The sequence below is a fragment of the Aquarana catesbeiana genome, linkage group LG09 (assembly GCF_042186555.1).
Source record: "Aquarana catesbeiana isolate 2022-GZ linkage group LG09, ASM4218655v1, whole genome shotgun sequence".
Taxonomy (NCBI): Eukaryota; Metazoa; Chordata; class Amphibia; order Anura; family Ranidae; genus Aquarana; species Aquarana catesbeiana.
The window spans coordinates 1,463,761-1,480,220 of record NC_133332.1 but is presented as its reverse complement, the minus strand read 5'-3'; the positions used below and the strand labels follow the sequence as shown (position 1 = coordinate 1,480,220).

Here is a 16,460-nt window from a genome sequence, read left to right as displayed (position 1 = left end):
CCGCCCCCCCCTCTGTGTAGAGGGATCCCGCCCCCCCCCTCTGTGTAGAGGGATCCCGCCCTCTGTGTAGAGGGATCCCGCCCCGCCCTCTGTGTAGAGGGATCCCGCCCTCTGTGTAGAGGGATCCCGCCCCGCCCTCTGTGTAGAGGGATCCCGCCCCCCCCCCTCTGTGTAGAGGGATCCCGCCCCCCCCCTCTGTGTAGAGTGATCCCGCCCCCCCCCTCTGTGTAGAGGGCGGAATGCTTCGCCCTCCTATTACACACGTTGGGGGTGCTGAGGTCCAGTATTGCTCTGGACATGGTCTGGTGGTGCTGCAATAGCAGATAATTCCAGTAGGGGGTGCTGCAGGTATAATCTGTAATTATTGCACCGCTGTGGTGTGTAAAGCTGAACTCCGCGCAGACATTTTAAACTGGTAATTGCGTGATTACACAACATTGTACCCAAATTATATTTATATCATTTTTTTTTTTTTTTACACAAAGAGGTTTCTTTTGGTGATATTTGATCACATCTGCTTTTTTTTATTTTTTATTATATAAACAAAAAAAGACTGAAATTTAAACAAATAAACAAGACGATATTTTCTACTTTTTTCTTTTTTCTTTTTTTTTTGTTTTGTTTTTGTTTTTTACATCCTGTCATCAGTGTAGCTCAGTGTCACAGTACTATGGGGGGAGGGGGGTGATCAGGGGTTTATTTTTTACACTGATTATTGTATATATATATTGGTGATCACTGTATAAACAATAGTTTTAGATGTCATGCATGGGTTAACATTCACGAACAGCTTGCTTATGGTTGTGATCTGTGATTGGCTACAGCTAATCATATGGTAAAGGTAGGCAGGTACCATGTGATTGTTGTGGGCCAATCGCAGATCACAACCATAAGCAAGCTGTTCGTGAATGTTAACCCATGCATGACATTTTGTTTACATTATCATGTGATTGCTGTGATTGGTCATAGTGATCACATGATACCCCGGCTGCTCTTAGCGGATGGGTATCAATCACCGTGATCTGCTGTGTCTGATGTACATAGTGGTCACAGGAATGCATGCCCAGGGGGCGCTCTAGTGCGCATGTGCAGCTCCCCAAGTACAGGAATGTGATCGTTCCCGTATGTCCCGCTCGCAGTAACATTACTACTACAATTATTGTGGGCGGGTCTACAAGTGGTCTATATAGTGTATACGATTGTAGAGTGGGTGATGGCATCATATTTTTTACCAAATCATTGGGTAATATATTATGCCTCTGTACCCCGACATTAACAATCCATTATTTTTTTTACTAACAATTTGTATGTAATAAACAGTTGCACTAATCGGATGACATAAAAAATGGTAACTACCTCCATTGTATTCTACAAGTTCTCTGCTTTTAGGAAATATAACGTTTGGGGGGTTTAAATGATATGATCAATGAGAGTGATATATCTGTATGGTAATGATCAATGAGAGTGATATAGCTGTATGGTAATGATCAATGAGAGTGATATATCTGTATGGTAATGATCAATGAGAGTGATATATCTGTAGGACAATGATCTGATCAATGAGAGTGATATATCTGTAGGACAATGATCTGATTAATGAGAGTGATATATCTGTATGGTAATGATCAATGAGAGTGATATAGCTGTAGGACAATGATCTGATCAATGAGAGTGATATATCTGTAGGACAATGATCTGATCAATGAGAGTGATATATCTGTAGGACAATGATCTGATCAATGAGAGTGATATATCTGTAGGACAATGATCTGATCAATGAGAGTGATCTGTTTCATTTTTCAGGATAAAGTCATAGCGGTTCAGTTCTGCAATAACAGCGATCGGTAAGTATTGATCATTCCCGTATCTTCCTGATTATCCCTCTGCAAATGTTTTGGTCAGACTGATCATTATCGAGTCTTCCCTCTGCTCAGTTATATGTATTGGGGATCTTCCAGTACTGAGGAGATCCTGATCTTCATTAGAGGAGGTTGTATTGGAGATCTTCCAGTACTGAGGAGATCCTGATCTTCATTAGAGGAGGTTGTATTGGAGATCTTCCAGTACTGAGGAGATCCTGATCTTCATTAGAGGAGGTTGTATTGGAGATCTTCCAGTACTGAGGAGATCTCTGCCTTCATTAGAGGAGGTTCTATTGGAGATCTTCCAGTACTGAGGAGATCTCTGCCTTCATTAGAGGAGGTTGTATTGGGCATCTTCCAGTACTGAGGAGATCCTGATCTTCATTAGAGGAGGTTGTATTGGAGATCTTCCAGTACTGAGGAGATCCTGGCCTTCATTAGAGGAGGTTGTATTGGAGATCTTCCAGTACTGAGGAGATCTCTGCCTTCATTAGAGGAGGTTGTATTTGGGATCTTCCAGTACTGAGGAGATCCCGGCCTTCGTTAGAGGAGGTTGTATTGGAGATCTTCCAGTACTGAGGAGATCCTGACCTTCATTAGAGGAGGTTGTATTGGGGATCTTCCAGTACTGAGGAGATCCCGACCTTCATCAGAGGAGGTTGTATTGGGGATCTTCCAGTACTGAGGAGATCCTGATCTTCATCAGAGGAGGTTGTATTGGGGATCTTCCAGTACTGAGGAGATCCTGATCTTCATCAGAGGAGGTTGTATTGGGGATCTTCCAGTACTGAGGAGATCCCGGCCTCAATTAGAGGAGGTTGTATTGGGGATCTTCCAGTACTGAGGAGATCCTGATCTTCATTAGAGGTTGTATTGGGGATCTTCCAGTACCTAGGAGATCCTGACCTTCATTAGGTTGTATTGGAGATCTTCCAGTACTGAGGAGATCTCTGCCTTAATTAGAGGATTTGTATTGGGGATCTTCCAGTACTGAGGAGATCCTGATCTTCCTTAGAGGAGGTTGTATTGGGGATCTTCCAGTACTGAGGAGATCCCGGCCTTCATTAGAGGAGGTTGTATTGGGGATCTTCCAGTACTGAGGAGATCCTGATCTTCATTAGAGGAGGTTGTATTTGGGATCTTCCAGTACTGAGGAGATCCCGGCCTTCATTAGAGGAGGTTGTATTGGAGATCTTCCAGTACTGAGGAGATCTCTGCCTTCATTAGAGGAGGTTGTATTTGGGATCTTCCAGTACTGAGGAGATCCCGGCCTTCGTTAGAGGAGGTTGTATTGGAGATCTTCCAGTACTGAGGAGATCCCGACCTTCATCAGAGGAGGTTGTATTGGGGATCTTCCAGTACTGAGGAGATCCTGATCTTCATCAGAGGAGGTTGTATTGGGGATCTTCCAGTACTGAGGAGATCCTGATCTTCATCAGAGGAGGTTGTATTGGGGATCTTCCAGTACTGAGGAGATCCCGACCTTCATCAGAGGAGGTTGTATTGGGGATCTTCCAGTACTGAGGAGATCCCGATCTTCATCAGAGGAGGTTGTATTGGGGATCTTCCAGTACTGAGGAGATCCCGGCCTCAATTAGAGGAGGTTGTATTGGGGATCTTCCAGTACTGAGGAGATCCTGATCTTCATTAGAGGTTGTATTGGGGATCTTCCAGTACTGAGGAGATCCTGATCTTCATTAGAGGTTGTATTGGAGATCTTCCAGTACTGAGGAGATCTCTGCCTTAATTAGAGGATTTGTATTGGGGATCTTCCAGTACTGAGGAGATCCTGATCTTCCTTAGAGGAGGTTGTATTGGAGATCTTCCAGTACTGAGGAGATCCTGATCTTCATTAGAGGAGGTTGTATTGGAGATCTTCCAGTACTGAGGAGATCCTGATCTTCATTAGAGGAGGTTGTATTGGAGATCTTCCAGTACTGAGGAGATCCTGATCTTCATTAGAGGAGGTTGTATTGGAGATCTTCCAGTAGGGAGGAGATCCTGATCCTCGTTAGAAGAGGTTGTATTTGGGATCTTCCAGTACTGAGGAGGTCCTGATCTTCATTGGAGGAGGTTGTATTTGGGATCTTCCAGTATTGAGGAGATCCTGATCTTCATTAGAGGAGGTTGTATTGGAGATCTTCCAGTAGGGAGGAGATCCTGATCTTCATTAGAAGAGGTTGTATTTGGGATCTTCCAGTACTGAGGAGGTCCTGATCTTCTTTGGAGGAGGTTGTATTGGAGATCTTCCAGTAGGGAGGAGATCCTGATCTTTATTAGAGGAGGTTGTATTGGAGATCTTCCAGTAGGGAGGAGATCCTGATCTTTATTAGAGGAGGTTGTATTGGAGATCCTCCAGTACTGAGGAGGTCCTGATCTTCATTGGAGGAGGTTGTATTGGAGATCTTCCAGTAGGGAGGAGATCCTGATCTTTATTAGAGGAGGTTGTATTGGAGATCTTCCAGTAGGGAGGAGATCCTGATCTTCATTGGAGGAGGTTGTATTTGGGATCTTCCAGTATTGAGGAGGTCCTGATCTTCTTTGGAGGAGGTTGTATTGGAGATCTTCCAGTAGGGAGGAGATCCTGATCTTCTTTGGAGGAGGTTGTATTGGGGATCTTCCAGTAGGGAGGAGGTCCTGATCTTCATTAGAGGAGGTTGTATTGGAGATCTTCCAGTACTGAGGAGATCCTGATCTTCATTAGAAGAGGTTGTATTTGGGATCTTCCAGTAGGGAAGAGATCCTGATCTTCTTTGGAGGAGGTTGTATTGGGGATCTTCCAGTAGGGAGGAGGTCCTGATCTTCATCAGAGGAGGTTGTATTGGGGATCTTCCAGTAGGGAGGAGGTCCTGATCTTCATTAGAAGAGGTTGTATTTGGGATCTTCCAGTAGGGAGGAGATCCTGATCTTCATTAGAGTAGGTTGTATTGGGGATCTTCCAGTAGGGAGGAGGTCCTGATCTTCATTAGAGGAGGTTGTATTGGAGATCTTCCAGTACTGAGGAGATCCTGATCTTCATTAGAAGAGGTTGTATTTGGGATCTTCCAGTAGGGAGGAGATCCTGATCTTCATTAGAGGAGGTTGTATTGGGGATCTTCCAGTAGGGAGGAGGTCCTGATCTTCATTAGAGGAGGTTGTATTTTCTCAGATTAAACATTCGATGTGTTTTCTATTTTCTATTGTGAATATAATTTGGGTTTATGAGATCTGCAGATTGTTGGATTCTGTTTTCTCATGTAGTCTATATTTATTTATTTAGTCTCTAGTTGGTGTTGAACGTTTGTCTTGATTTCTTATGCTGATCGATGAGGATCTTCTGGTAGAACATCCCAGATCCATCCAGACCTGTGTTATATACTGCCCTGCCCTCCTGTTGTCCTCTGTATTTTGGAGGTCGGAGGCCCCCTGTGACCCCCCTGTGTTGGTTTTGTAGATTGTGCTTTGTCAGTGGAAGCAGAGATGGCACAGCGCGGATCTGGCACTACCAGCAGCAGGAGTGGAAGATGATTGTACTGGATATGACTGCCAGAATGCCCGGGTAAGACCTCTCCTGGTGATTGGTTTCCTGAGGGGGAAGTGAGGATAGTGCGGGACCGAGAGGGAAGCGGGACTGAGGGGGAAGTGAGGATAGCGCGGGACTGAGGGGGAAGTGGGACTGAGGGGGAAGTGAGGATAGTGCGGGACTGAGAGGGAAGCGGGACTGAGGGGGAAGTGAGGATAGTGCGGGACTGAGGGGGAAGTGAGGATAGTGCGGGACTGAGAGGGAAGTGAAGATAGTGCGGGACTGAGGGGGAAGTGAGGATAGTGCGGGACTGAGAGGGAAGTGAAGATAGTGCGGGACTGAGGGGGAAGTGAGGATAGTGCGGGACTGAGAGGGAAGTGAGGATAGTGCGGGACCGAGGGGGAAGTGAGGATAGTGCGGGACTGAGAGGGAAGTGAGGATAGTGCGGGACTGAGAGGGAAGTGAGGATAGTGCGGGACCGAGGGGGAAGTGAGGATAGTGCGGGACTGAGAGGGAAGTGAGGATAGTGCGGGACTGAGAGGGAAGTGAAGATAGTGCGGGACTGAGAGGGAAGTGAAGATAGTGCGGGACTGAGAGGGAAGTGAGGATAGTGCGGGACCGAGGGGGAAGTGAGGATAGTGCGGGACTGAGAGGGAAGTGAGGATAGTGCGGGACTGAGAGGGAAGTGAAGATAGTGCGGGACCGAGGGGGAAGTGAGGATAGTGCGGGACTGAGAGGGAAGTGAAGATAGTGCGGGACTGAGAGGGAAGTGAGGATAGTGCGGGACTGAGAGGGAAGTGAGGATAGTGCGGGACTGAGAGGGAAGTGAGGATAGTGCGGGACCGAGGGAAAAGTGAGGATAGTGCGGGACTGAGAGGGAAGTGAGGATAGTGCGGGACTGAGAGGGAAGTGAGGATAGTGCGGGACCGAGGGGGAAGTGAGGATAGTGCGGGACTGAGAGGGAAGTGAAGATAGTGCGGGACTGAGGTGGAAGTGAGGATAGTGCGGGACTGAGGTGGAAGTGAGGATAGTGCGGGACTGAGAGGGAAGTGAGGATAGTGCGGGACTGAGGGGGAAGTGAGGATAGTGCGGGACTGAGGGGGAAGTGAGGATAGTGCGGGACTGAGGTGGAAGTGAGGATAGTGCGGGACTGAGAGGGAAGTGAGGATAGTGCGGGACTGAGAGGGAAGTGAGGATAGTGCGGGACTGAGGGGGAAGTAAGGATAGTGCGGGACTGAGAGGGAAGTAAGGATAGTGCGGGACTGAGAGGGAAGTGAGGATAGTGCGGGACCGAGGGGGAAGTGAGGATAGTGCGGGACTGAGAGGGAAGTAAGGATAGTGTGGGACTGAGAGGGAAGTGAAGATAGTGCGGGACCGAGGGGGAAGTGAGGATAGTGCGGGACTGAGAGGGAAGTGAGGATAGTGCGGGACCGAGGGGGAAGTGAGGATAGTGCGGGACTGAGAGGGAAGTGAAGATAGTGCGGGACTGAGGTGGAAGTGAGGATAGTGCGGGACTGAGAGGGAAGTGAGGATAGTGCGGGACTGAGAGGGAAGTGAGGATAGTGAGGGACCAAGGTGGAAGTGAGGATAGTGCGGGACTGAGAGGGAAGTGAGGATAGTGCGGGACTGAGAGGGAAGTGAGGATAGTGCAGGACTGAGAGGGAAGTGAGGATAGTGCGGGACTGAGAGGGAAGTGAGGATAGTGCGGGACTGAGAGGGAAGTGAGGATAGTGCGGGACTGAGAGGGAAGTGAGGATAGTGCGGGACTGAGAGGGAAGTGAGGATAGTGCGGGACCGAGGGGGAATTGAGAAGCAGATGGTTTACTTGGGCAGAAGTATTGAAGGTGTCTGTTGGCTCCTCCTGAAGGGCGATCTCACCTCGGAAGGGTTGTTTAGTCCCTCCATATATGATCTGGTGTACGATCTCTGTTGTAGGAGCTCTGTGGTGAGTGTGGAGGACAAAGTGGCCAAGCTGAAAGTCACCATGGTGGCCTGGGATCGCTCCGACACAACCGTCATCACCGCCGTCAACAACTTCTTCCTGAAAGTCTGGAATTCCCATACAGGACAACTTCTTCACATATTGTCTGTGAGTAGATCGTTCCTCATCAGAGCGCCTCCTATGAGGTTTTCCCGGTATTACATGGACCTTTGTATTTGTTGTCCTTCTCTTCACCCCAAATTCCTCTCCTTAGAATGAAACTGACCTCTGCTTGTCTGACATTGTGTCTTCTCTCCATTTCCGGGCAGGGTCACGATGATGAAGTGTTTGTCCTGGAAGCCCATCCATTCGATTCCAGGATCCTCCTGTCTGCTGGTCATGATGGGAACATCTTCGTCTGGGATCTGGAGAAGGGGATCAAAATTCGCAATTACTTCAACATGGTAACTCATGAAAGCTTCTTTTATACTCCTCCACCTTATTCAATGTCATCCACCACTCTCTACCAATCCCTCCACTGGTCTCCATTCAGTGTCCTCCACCCCTCTCTACCAATCCCTCCACTGGTCTCCATTCAGTGTCCTCCACCCCTCTCTACCAATCCTTCCACTGGTCTCCATTCAGTGTCCTCCACCCCTCTCTGCCAATCCCTCCACTGACCTCCACTCAGTGTCCTCCACCCCTCTCTGCCAATCCCTCCACTGACCTCCATTCAGTGTCCTCCACCCCTCTCTGCCAATCCCTCCACTGGTCTCCATTCAGCGTCCTCCACCCCTCTCTGCCAATCCCTCCACTGGCCTCCATTCAGTGTCCTCCACTCCTCTCTACCAATCCCTCCACTGATCTCCATTCAGTGTCCTCCACCCCTCTCTGCCAATCCCTCCACTGATCTCCATTCAGTGTCTTCCACCCCTCTCTACCAATCCCTCCACTGGCCTCCATTCAGTGTCCTCCACCCCTCTCTACCAATCCCTCCACTGGTCTCCATTCAGTGTCCTCCACCCCTCTCTACCAATCCCTCCACTGGCCTCCATTCAGTGTCCTCCACCCCTCTCTACCAATCCCTCCACTGAGCATTCTCTATCACTCTCTACCAATCCCTCCACTGGCCTCCAATCAGTGTCCTCCACCCCTCTCTACCAATCCCTCCACTGGCCTCCAATCAGTGTCCTCCGCCCCTCTCTACCAATCCCTCCACTGGTCTCCATTCAATGTCGTCCACCCCTCTCTACCAATCCCTCCACTGATCTCCATTCAGTGTCCTCCACCCCTCTCTACCAATCCCTCCACTGACCTCCATTCAGTGTCCTCCACCCCTCTCTACCAATCCATCCACTGGTCTCCATTCAGTGTCCTCCACCCCTCTCTACCAATCCCTCCACTGACCTCCATTCAGTGTCCTCCACCCCTCTCTACCAATCCCTCCACTGACCTCCACTCAGTGTCCTCCACCCCTCTCTACCAATCCCTCCACTGGTCTCCATTCAGTGTCCTCCACCCCTCTCTACCAATCCCTCTACTGGTCTCCATTCAGTGTCCTCCACCCCTCTCTACCAATCCCTCCACTGATCTCCATTCTGTGTCCTCCACCCCTCTCTACCAATCCCTCCACTGGTCTCCATTCAGTGTCCTCCACCCCTCTCTACCAATCCCTCCACTGACCTCCATTCAGTGTCCTCCACCCCTCTCTACCAATCCCTCCACTGACCTCCACTCAGTGTCCTCCACCCCTCTCTACCAATCCCTCCACTGGTCTCCATTCAGTGTCCTCCACCCCTCTCTACCAATCCCTCCACTGGCCTCCATTCAGTGTCCTCCACCCCTCTCTACCAATCCCTCCACTGAGCATTCTCTATCCCTCTCTACCAATCCCTCCACTGGCCTCCAATCAGTGTCCTCCGCCCCTCTCTACCAATCCCTCCACTGACCTCCATTCAGTGTCCTCCACCCCTCTCTACCAATCCCTCCACTGACCTCCACTCAGTGTCCTCCACCCCTCTCTACCAATCCCTCCACTGGTCTCCATTCAGTGTCCTCCACCCCTCTCTACCAATCCCTCTACTGGTCTCCATTCAGTGTCCTCCACCCCTCTCTACCAATCCCTCCACTGATCTCCATTCTGTGTCCTCCACCCCTCTCTACCAATCCCTCCACTGGTCTCCATTCAGTGTCCTCCACCCCTCTCTACCAATCCCTCCACTGGCCTCCATTCAGTGTCCTCCACCCCTCTCTACCAATCCCTCCACTGGCCTCCATTCAGTGTCCTCCACCCCTCTCTACCAATCCCTCCACTGGTCTCCATTCAGTGTCCTCCACCCCTCTCTACCAATCCCTCCACTGGCCTCCATTCAGTGTCCTCCACCCCTCTCTACCAATCCCTCCACTGAGCATTCTCTATCCCTCTCTACCAATCCCTCCACTGGCCTCCAATCAGTGTCCTCCACCCCTCTCTACCAATCCCTCCACTGGCCTCCAATCAGTGTCCTCCGCCCCTCTCTACCAATCCCTCCACTGGTCTCCATTCAATGTCGTCCACCCCTCTCTACCAATCCCTCCACTGGTCTCCATTCAGTGTCCTCCACCCCTCTCTACCAATCCCTCCACTGAGCATTCTCTATCCCTCTCTACCAATCCCTCCACTGAGCATTCTCTATCCCTCTACCAATCCCTCCACTGGTCTCCATTCAGTGTCCTCCACCCCTCTCTACCAATCCCTCCACTGACCTCCATTCAGTGTCCTCCACCCCTCTCTACCAATCCCTCCACTGACCTCCATTCAGTGTCCTCCACCCCTCTCTACCAATCCCTCCACTGGTCTCCATTCAGTGTCCTCCACCCCTCTCTACCAATCCCTCCACTGACCTCCATTCAGTGTCCTCCACCCCTCTCTACCAATCCCTCCACTGAGCATTCTCTATCCCTCTCTACCAATCCCTCCACTGGCCTCCAATCAGTGTCCTCCGCCCCTCTCTGCCAATCCCTTCACTGGCCTCCATTCGCAGAAGGAATAAAATTCTTAATAATAATAACATACAAAGCCATCCACAACTCGGCCCTCAGTGCTACTTCATCAACCTCATCCCATAATATCACGCAAACTGTCCACAGCTACATCACTAACCGCACCTCAAAATGAAATCCAAACCACATTCCTTGCACCTTCCAAGACCTCTTGCTCTCCAGCTCCCTCTTCACCTTCTTTGATGCTCACCTCCAGGACTTCTCCAGAGCATCTCCCGTCCTCTGAAGCTCCCTACCCCAATCTGTCCAGGTCCTCTCCCATCTTCTGAAGCTCCCTACCCCAATCTGTCCAGGTCCTCTCCCATCTTCTGAAGCTCCCTACCCCAATCTGTCCAGGACCTCTTCCATCCTTCAGAACTCTCTACCCCAATCTGTCCAGGACCTCTTCCATCCTTCAGAACTCTCTACCCCAATCTGTCCAGGACCTCTTCCATCCTTCAGAACTCTCTACCCCAATCTGTCCAGGACCTCTTCCATCCTTCAGAACTCTCTACCCCAATCTGTCCAGGACCTCTTCCATCCTTCAGAACTCTCTACCCCAACCTGTCCAGGACCTCTTCCATCCTTCAGAACTCTCTACCCCAACCTGTCCCGGACCTCTTCCATCCTTCAGAACTCTCTACCCCAATCTGTCCAGGTCCTCTCCCATCTTTCAGAACTCCCTACCCCAATCTGATAGCTATAACCTACTCTGTCTACCTTTCGGTGACTTTACGTTCTCCATCAGCTCATCCCTCACAGTTGATAACTTTGGTGTCACTTGCCCCTCCCTATTAGATAGTAAAAGCTCGTTTAAACTGATGATAAAATATAAATCCTGTATAATAATAATCTGCAGCTCTCCTTCGCTTTACCAGTCTCCTTCTCTCACTATTCGTTCTCTCTCCCTCTTACTCATTGGATGAGTGTTTTCCCTGTGTAATATAATATAACCTGTTCCTGTGCTGTGATTGGTCAGATTGAAGGTCAGGGACACGGCGCGGTGTTTGATTGCAAGTTTTCCCCGGACGGGCAGCACTTTGCCTGCACCGACTCCCATGGCCACCTCTTGCTCTTCGGATTTGGGTGCAGCAAAGCGTATGAAAAGGTGAGTCTGTGCCGGGAGGAGGAAGGATGGTGGGACCATAGAGAACGTTCTCCAATGATCTCCAATCACTGACCTTCTAATTCCTGGTCCTACAGATCCCCGAACAGATGTTCTTCCATACAGACTTCCGTCCATTGATCCGAGACTCCAACAACTATGTGCTGGATGAGCAGACCCAGCAGGCCCCGCACCTCATGCCTCCTCCCTTCCTGGTGGACGTGGACGGGAATCCTCACCCAACCCGATTCCAGCGCCTCGTTCCCGGGAGAGAGAACTGCAAAGACGAACAACTTATCCCTCAGCTTGGATACATATCCAACGGTATTGAGTGCCCTGTGTGTGGTCTCTGCTCCCCTCTGATCTCTGACCCCCCCGAATAACACCCCTGACCTCCGACTAACCCCCCTGACCTCTGACTAACTCCCCTGACCTCCGTCTAACTCCCCTGACCTCCGACTAACCCCCCTGACCTCCGACTAACCCCCCTGACCTCCGACTAACCCCCCTGACCTCCGACTAACCCCCCTGACCTCCGACTAACCCCCCTGACCTCTGACTAACTCCCCTGACCTCCGTCTAACTCCCCTGACCTCTGACTAACTCCCCTGACCTCTGACTAACTCCCCTGACCTCCGACTAACCCCCCTGACCTCCGACTAACCCCTCCCTGACCTCCGTCTAACTCCCCTGTCCTCCGTCTAACTCCCCTGACCTCCGACTAACCCCCCTGTCCTCCGTCTAACTCCCCTGTCCTCCGTCTAACTCCCCTGTCCTCCGTCTAACTTCCCTGACCTCCGACTAACCCCCCTGACCTCCGACTAACCCCCCTGACCTCCGACTAACCCCCCCTGTCCTCCGACTAACCCCCCTACCCTGCGACTAACCCCCCTGACCTTCGACTAACTCCCCTGACCTTCGACTAACCCCCCTGTTCTCCGACTCACCCCCCTGACCTCCGACTAACCCCCCTGACCTCCGATTAACTCCCCTGACCTCCGACTAACCCCCCTGACCTCCGATTAACTCCCCTGACCTCCGACTAACCCCCCTGTCCTCCGACTAACCCCCCTTGACCTCCAACTAACCCCCCTGTCCTCCGACTAACCCCCCCTTTCCTCCGACTAACCCCCCCTTTCCTCCGACTAACCCCCCTGACCTCCGACTAACCCCCCTGTCCTCCGACTAACCCCCCTGACCTCCGACTAACCCACCTGTCCTCCGACTAACCCCCCTGACCTCCGACTAACCCCCCTGACCTCCGACTAACCCCCCTGACCTCCGACTAACCCCCCTGACCTCCGACTAACCCCCCTGACCTTCGTCTAACTCCCCTGACCTTCGACTAACTCCCCTGTTCTCCGACTAACCCCCCTGACCTCCGACTAGCCCCCCTGTCCTCCGACTAACTCCCCCTACCCTCCGACTAACCTCCAACTAACCCCCCCTGACCTCCGACTAACCCCCCTGACCTCCGACTAACCCCCCTGACCTCCGACTAACCCCCCTGACCTCCGACTAGCCCCCCTACCCTCCGACTAACCCCCCTGACCTCCGACTAACCCCCCTGTCCTCCGACTAACCCCCCTGACCTCCGACTAACTCCCCTGTTCTCCGACTAACCCCCCCTGTTCTCCGACTAGCCCCCCTGTCCTCCGACTAACTCCCCCTACCCTCCGACTAACCTCCAACTAACCCCCCCTGTCCTCCGACTAACCCCCCTGTCCTCCGACTAACCCCCCCTTTCCTCCGACTAACCCCCCCCTTTCCTCCGACTAACTCCCCCTGACCTCCGACTAACCCCCCTGACCTCCGACTAACCCCCCTGACCTCCGACTAACCCCCCTACCCTCCGACTAACTCCCCTGACCTCCGACTAACCTCCAACTAACCCCCCTGTCCTCCGACTAACCCCCCTACCCTGCGACTAACCCCCCTGACCTCCGACTAACCCCCCTGACCTTCGACTAACCCCCCTGTTCTCCGACTAACCCCCCCTGTTCTCCGACTAACCCCCCTGACCTCCGACTAACTCCCCCTACCCTCCGACTAACCTCCAACTAACCCCCCCTGTCCTCCGACTAACCCCCCTGTCCTCCGACTAACCCCCCCTGTCCTCCGACTAACCCCCCCTTTCCTCCGACTAACTCCCCCTGACCTCCGACTAACCCCCCTGACCTCCGACTAACCCCCCTACCCTCCGACTAACTCCCCCTACCCTCCGACTAACCTCCAACTAACCCCCCTGACCTTCGACTAACCCCCCCTTTCCTCCGACTAACCCCCCCTGACCTTCGACTAACCCCCCTGACCTTCGACTAACCCCCCCTTTCCTCCGACTAACCCCCCCTGACCTCCGACTAACCCCCCTGACCTCCGACTAACCCCCCCTGACCTCCGACTAACCCCCCCTGACCTCCGACTAACCCCCCTGACCTCCGACTAACCCCCCTGACCTCCGACTAGCCCCCCTGACCTCCGACTAACCCCCCTGTTCTCCGACTAACCCCCCTGACCTCCGACTAACCCCCCTGACCTCCGACTAACCCCCCTGACCTCCGACTAACCCCCCTGACCTCCGACTAACCCCCCTGACCTCCGACTAACCCCCCTGACCTCCGACTAACCCCCCTGACCTCCGACTAACCCCCCTGTCCTCCGACTAACCCCCCTACCCTGCGACTAACCCCCCTGACCTCCGACTAACCCCCCTGACCTCCGACTAACCCCCCTGACCTCCGACTAACCCCCCTGACCTCCGACTAGCCCCCCTGTCCTCCGACTAACTCCCCCTACCCTCCGACTAACCTCCGACTAACCTCCCTGTCCTCCGATTAACCCCCCCTGACCTCCGACTAACCCCCCTGACCTCCGACTAACCCTCCTGACCTCCGACTAACCCCCCTGACCTCCGACTAACCCCCCTGACCTCCGACTAACCCCCCTGACCTCCGACTAACCCCCCTGTCCTCCGACTAACCCCCCCTGACCTTCGACTAACCCCCCCTGACCTCCGACTAACCCCCCCTGACCTCCGACTAACCCCCCCTGACCTCCGACTAACCCCCCCTGGCCTCCGACTAACCCCCCTGACCTCCGACTAACCCCCCTGACCTCCGACTAACCCCCCTGTCCTCCGACGAACCCCCCTGTCCTCCGACGAACCCCCCTGTCCTCCGACAAACCCCCCTGACCTTTGGCTAACCCCCCCTGACCTCCGACTAACCCCCCTGTCCTCCGACTAACCCCCCTGTCCTCCGACTAACCCCCCTGTCCTCCGACTAACCCCCCCTGTCCTCCGACTAACCCCCCCGTCCTCCGACTAACCCCCCCCCCTGACCTCCGACTAACCTCCCTGACCTCCTACTAACCCCCCCTGTCCTCTGAATAACCCCTCCTGACCTCCTAACAGAAGGTTTGTGTGTCTCAGGGAACGGAGAGGTGGTGGAACAAGTCATAGGACAGCAGACGGGCAGCCAGGAGGAGAGCGTCCTCGATAGTATGATCAGAGAATTACAGAGAGAACAGGACCAGCATCACACCGAGGAGGCGGAGCCTATCGATCGTCCTCCAATAAACAGGACCGCTTCTGGGAGTGGCTGTAAGTTCTGTCTCTGGGCGGTGACGAGTGTCTCTCCTGGGTGGTGACGAGTCTCTCTTGGGTGGTGACAAGTCTCTCTCCTGGGTGGTGACGAGTCTCTCTCCTGGGTGGTGACGGGTCTCTCCTGGGTGGTGACGAGTCTCTCCTGGGTGGTGACAAGTCTCTCTCCTGGGTGGTGACGAGTCTCTCCTGGGTGGTGACGAGTCTCTCCTGGGTGGTGACAAGTCTCTCTCCTGGGTGGTGACGAGTGTCTCTCCTGGGTGGTGACGAGTCTCTCTCCTGGGTGGTGACGAGTGTCTCTCCTGGGTGGTGACGAGTCTCTCTCCTGGGCGGTGAGTCTCTTGGGCGGTGACGAGTCTCTCTCCTGGGTGGTGACGAGTCTCTCCTGGGTGGTGACGAGTCTCTCCTGGGTGGTGACAAGTCTCTCTCCTGGGTGGTGACGAGTGTCTCTCCTGGGTGGTGACGAGTGTCTCTCCTGGGTGGTGACGAGTGTCTCTCCTGGGTGGTGACGAGTGTCTCTCCTGGGTGGTGACGAGTGTCTCTCCTGGGTGGTGACGAGTCTCTCTCCTGGGTGGTGACGAGTCTCTCTCCTGGGTGGTGACGAGTCTCTCTCCTGGGTGGTGACGAGTCTCTCTCCTGGGTGGTGACGAGTCTCTCTCCTGGGCGGTGAAGAGTCTCTCTCCTGGGCGGTGACGAGTCTCTCTCCTGGGCGGTGACGAGTCTCTCTCCTGGGCGGTGACGAGTCTCTCTCCTGGGTGGTGACGTCTCTCTCCTGGGTGGTGACGAGTCTCTCCTGGGTGGTGACGAGTCTCTCCTGGGTGGTGACGAGTCTCTCCTGGGTGGTGACGAGTCTCTCCTGGGTGGTGACGAGTCTCTCCTGGGTGGTGACGAGTCTCTCCTGGGCGGTGACGAGTCTCTCTCCTGGGCGGTGACGAGTCTCTCCTGGGTGGGGACGAGTCTCTCTCCTGGGTGGGGACGAGTCTCTCTCCTGGGTGGTGACGAGTCTCTCCTGGGTGGTGACGAGTGTCTCTCCTGGGTGGTGACGAGTGTCTCTCCTGGGTGGTGACGAGTGTCTCTCCTGGGTGGTGACGAGTCTCTCCTGGGCGGTGACGAGTGTCTCTCCTGGGCGGTGACGAGTGTCTCTCCTGGGCGGTGACGAGTGTCTCTCCTGGGCGGTGACGAGTGTCTCTCCTGGGCGGTGACGAGTGTCTCTCCTGGGCGGTGACGAGTGTCTCTCCTGGGTGGTGACGAGTCTCTCCTGGGCGGTGACGAGTCTCTCTCCTGGGCGGTGACGAGTGTCTCTCCTGGGCGGTGACGAGTGTCTCTCCTGGGCGGTGACGAGTGTCTCTCCTGGGCGGTGACGAGTGTCTCTCCTGGGCGGTGACGAGTGTCTCTCCTGGGCGGTGACGAGTGTCTCTCCTGGGCGGTGACGAGTGTCTCTCCTGGGC

At 53.5% G+C, this 16,460-nt stretch overlaps 1 protein-coding gene across 1 annotated transcript in view; it reads left to right on the top strand.

The window, feature by feature from the left end:
- Positions 1–16,460, top strand: part of BRWD3 (bromodomain and WD repeat domain containing 3) — a gene marked incomplete in the record, with an annotated part of 101,270 nt that overhangs the window by 20,756 nt on the left and 64,054 nt on the right. Inside the window, 7 exon segments of the mRNA XM_073598049.1 lie at positions 1,804–1,844; positions 5,296–5,400; positions 7,300–7,453; positions 7,615–7,749; positions 11,286–11,414; positions 11,510–11,735; positions 14,842–15,012. Of these exon segments, the coding sequence (XP_073454150.1) occupies positions 1,804–1,844; positions 5,296–5,400; positions 7,300–7,453; positions 7,615–7,749; positions 11,286–11,414; positions 11,510–11,735; positions 14,842–15,012 (961 nt within the window).